The 1,832-nt window shown below is 38.4% G+C and overlaps 1 protein-coding gene across 1 annotated transcript; it reads right to left on the bottom strand.

The window, feature by feature from the left end:
* Nucleotides 1-730: 730 nt before the first annotated feature.
* Nucleotides 731-1,569, bottom strand: LOC124722876 (adenosine 5'-monophosphoramidase HINT1). The gene is made up of 3 exons (XM_047248012.1): nucleotides 1,347-1,569; nucleotides 1,163-1,267; nucleotides 731-993 (listed from the first exon to the last, which is right to left on the bottom strand). Exons 1-3 carry the CDS (start codon nucleotides 1,455-1,457, stop codon nucleotides 829-831), a joined length of 381 nt encoding a protein of 126 aa, XP_047103968.1. The 5' UTR covers nucleotides 1,458-1,569; the 3' UTR covers nucleotides 731-828.
* Between the last annotated feature and the right edge of the window lie 263 nt (nucleotides 1,570-1,832).

The raw sequence follows: 1,832 nt of genomic DNA, 5'->3' as shown, positions 1-1,832 counted from the left end.
AATACAGAACATTACCTAACTTTACACTATCTGTTAATGTTGATCTAAAAAAAAGGCAGGGAATGCTCTTTGCCTCCATTTAAAAAAAAATAAAAAAAAAAAAAAAAAAAATCATTAGTACTTTCATCTTCCTCACAATGTGTGACAATGACTACCTGTACTCTAAATGTTTGCACTACACAGTACCAGTTATTGTTCCTTCATGTCCAGAAAACTGTTCATCTAATTTTTTTCTCTTCTTTAACAACTGCTCAATTATTAGCTGACTAACTGAACCCAATGTCACAGAAAAGGTATCATTGACTAATCGAGAGTATGAGCCATTAGTGAAAAATACAGAATAAAGATTCTGTGCCCAACCAAAAGTTGTAAATTGTGTAGTACGGCTGCAACAGCCACCAAACCTGAAATCAATTTGTCAAGGTCCATGCCATAGTATCCTAAGAAAATCACTGTAGATGGCCCATATCTGTTAATCATCTACAGTTACTTCATCCAAGTAATACCTCCTTTAAATGTGACAAACTGTTTGGTAAAAAAAACAACCAGCAGAAAATGGCAGTACTAGGACACTGCACTACAGTACAGGTTTTTTTTTTAAAAAAAGCCTACACCACCCAATATTATGACAGTCCTGTTAACAGATATTAAAAGTATCTCTTCTGACAAGTTCTATGGCAACAAACATGTGAAAGTAATACCGCAAACCAAAGCTACCAACACAGCACAATTAAATGCCAAATATTTTATTTTCAATATGCATACATAAGTTTAATATTCAGCAACTGCAATACATTGAATGTGTGCAGGTGGTGTATGTTCAAGAAATTAACCTGGTGGCCATCCCATCTGACGGCCTCCAAGAATATGTATATGCAGGTGGTAAACTGACTGACATCCATCTGGTCCATCATTCACCACTAGCCTAAAGCCATTTTTCAGTCCCTGCTGCTTGGCTACCTTCGCTGCAGTGCTCATGAGGTGGCCGAGCAACTGAAAGAGAGTCGAAGTTTCTTTATAGCACACTAAACATCTCGCCGCAACAGCGAGCTACAACCAAAATATATCACTTATCAAATCCAGTGAACATTGGCACAGTAAAAGGTGTAAGATCGGTGACAGAACAATCGGCTACCTTTACTGAACAGCATATGTATATTACCTGTTCATCACTATCACTTGATTCGGAAAGCCTTTGTATTGGTTTACGTGGAATAACTAGAAAGTGCGTAGGTGCCTGTGGATTAATATCCTGAAAGGCAACACACTGAAAAAGAAATCATAAGCTTATATCATTAACCCCTTTTTCCGTGGCAGACAAGAAAACTAAACGCTGATCATCCTACCTGGTCATCTTCATAAATGAAATTACACGGAATTTCTTTTCTTAATATTTTGCCAAAAATAGTGTCGCCACCAGGTGTTGCCTGTCTAGCGCTTTCCACTTCTCCAGCCATTCTATAAATTTAGTTGATATTTCGTGAAATTCTTCTACTCGTTACATCCCCCTGCGGCCTGCACATCGACATTACCTATGAAACTTAACCCCCAAAATTCAATACGGCCATAGATGACTGCAGAATGCAGATACTGCGCAGCGTAGCTCAACGATATATCGACATGTCCTATATCCTTGTAAAAGAGATCTACGGATGAATAATGCTACTACTACTACTACTACTACATTTTACGTCGTTTTTGCGCTATGTAGCTCAAAGTTACATTCACATTTTACGTCGTTTTTGTGAGAACCCCGCATATACGCTGCAGTGCTCGTCTTTGACACGAAAGGCGAGACCCAGCTTAGTGCAAAATCCGTACAATTCACACGT

The sequence above is a fragment of the Schistocerca piceifrons genome, chromosome X, assembly GCF_021461385.2.
Source record: "Schistocerca piceifrons isolate TAMUIC-IGC-003096 chromosome X, iqSchPice1.1, whole genome shotgun sequence".
NCBI lineage: Eukaryota > Metazoa > Arthropoda > Insecta > Orthoptera > Acrididae > Schistocerca > Schistocerca piceifrons.
The sequence above is the reverse complement of the archived record's forward strand: the minus strand, read 5'-3'. Positions and strand labels throughout refer to the sequence as shown.

Excerpts from the sequence above, each read along its gene's own strand:
- LOC124722876 (XM_047248012.1), bottom strand. The coding sequence starts at position 1,457 with ATGGCTGGAGAAGTGGAAAGCGCTAGACAGGCAACACCTGGTGGCGAC. Across the intron at positions 1,268-1,346 it reads TCATTTATGAAGATGACCAG|TGTGTTGCCTTTCAGGATAT; the intron begins GTAGGATGATCA and ends TTTCTTTTTCAG. Across the intron at positions 994-1,162 it reads CAAGTGATAGTGATGAACAG|TTGCTCGGCCACCTCATGAG; the intron begins GTAATATACATA and ends ACTCTCTTTCAG.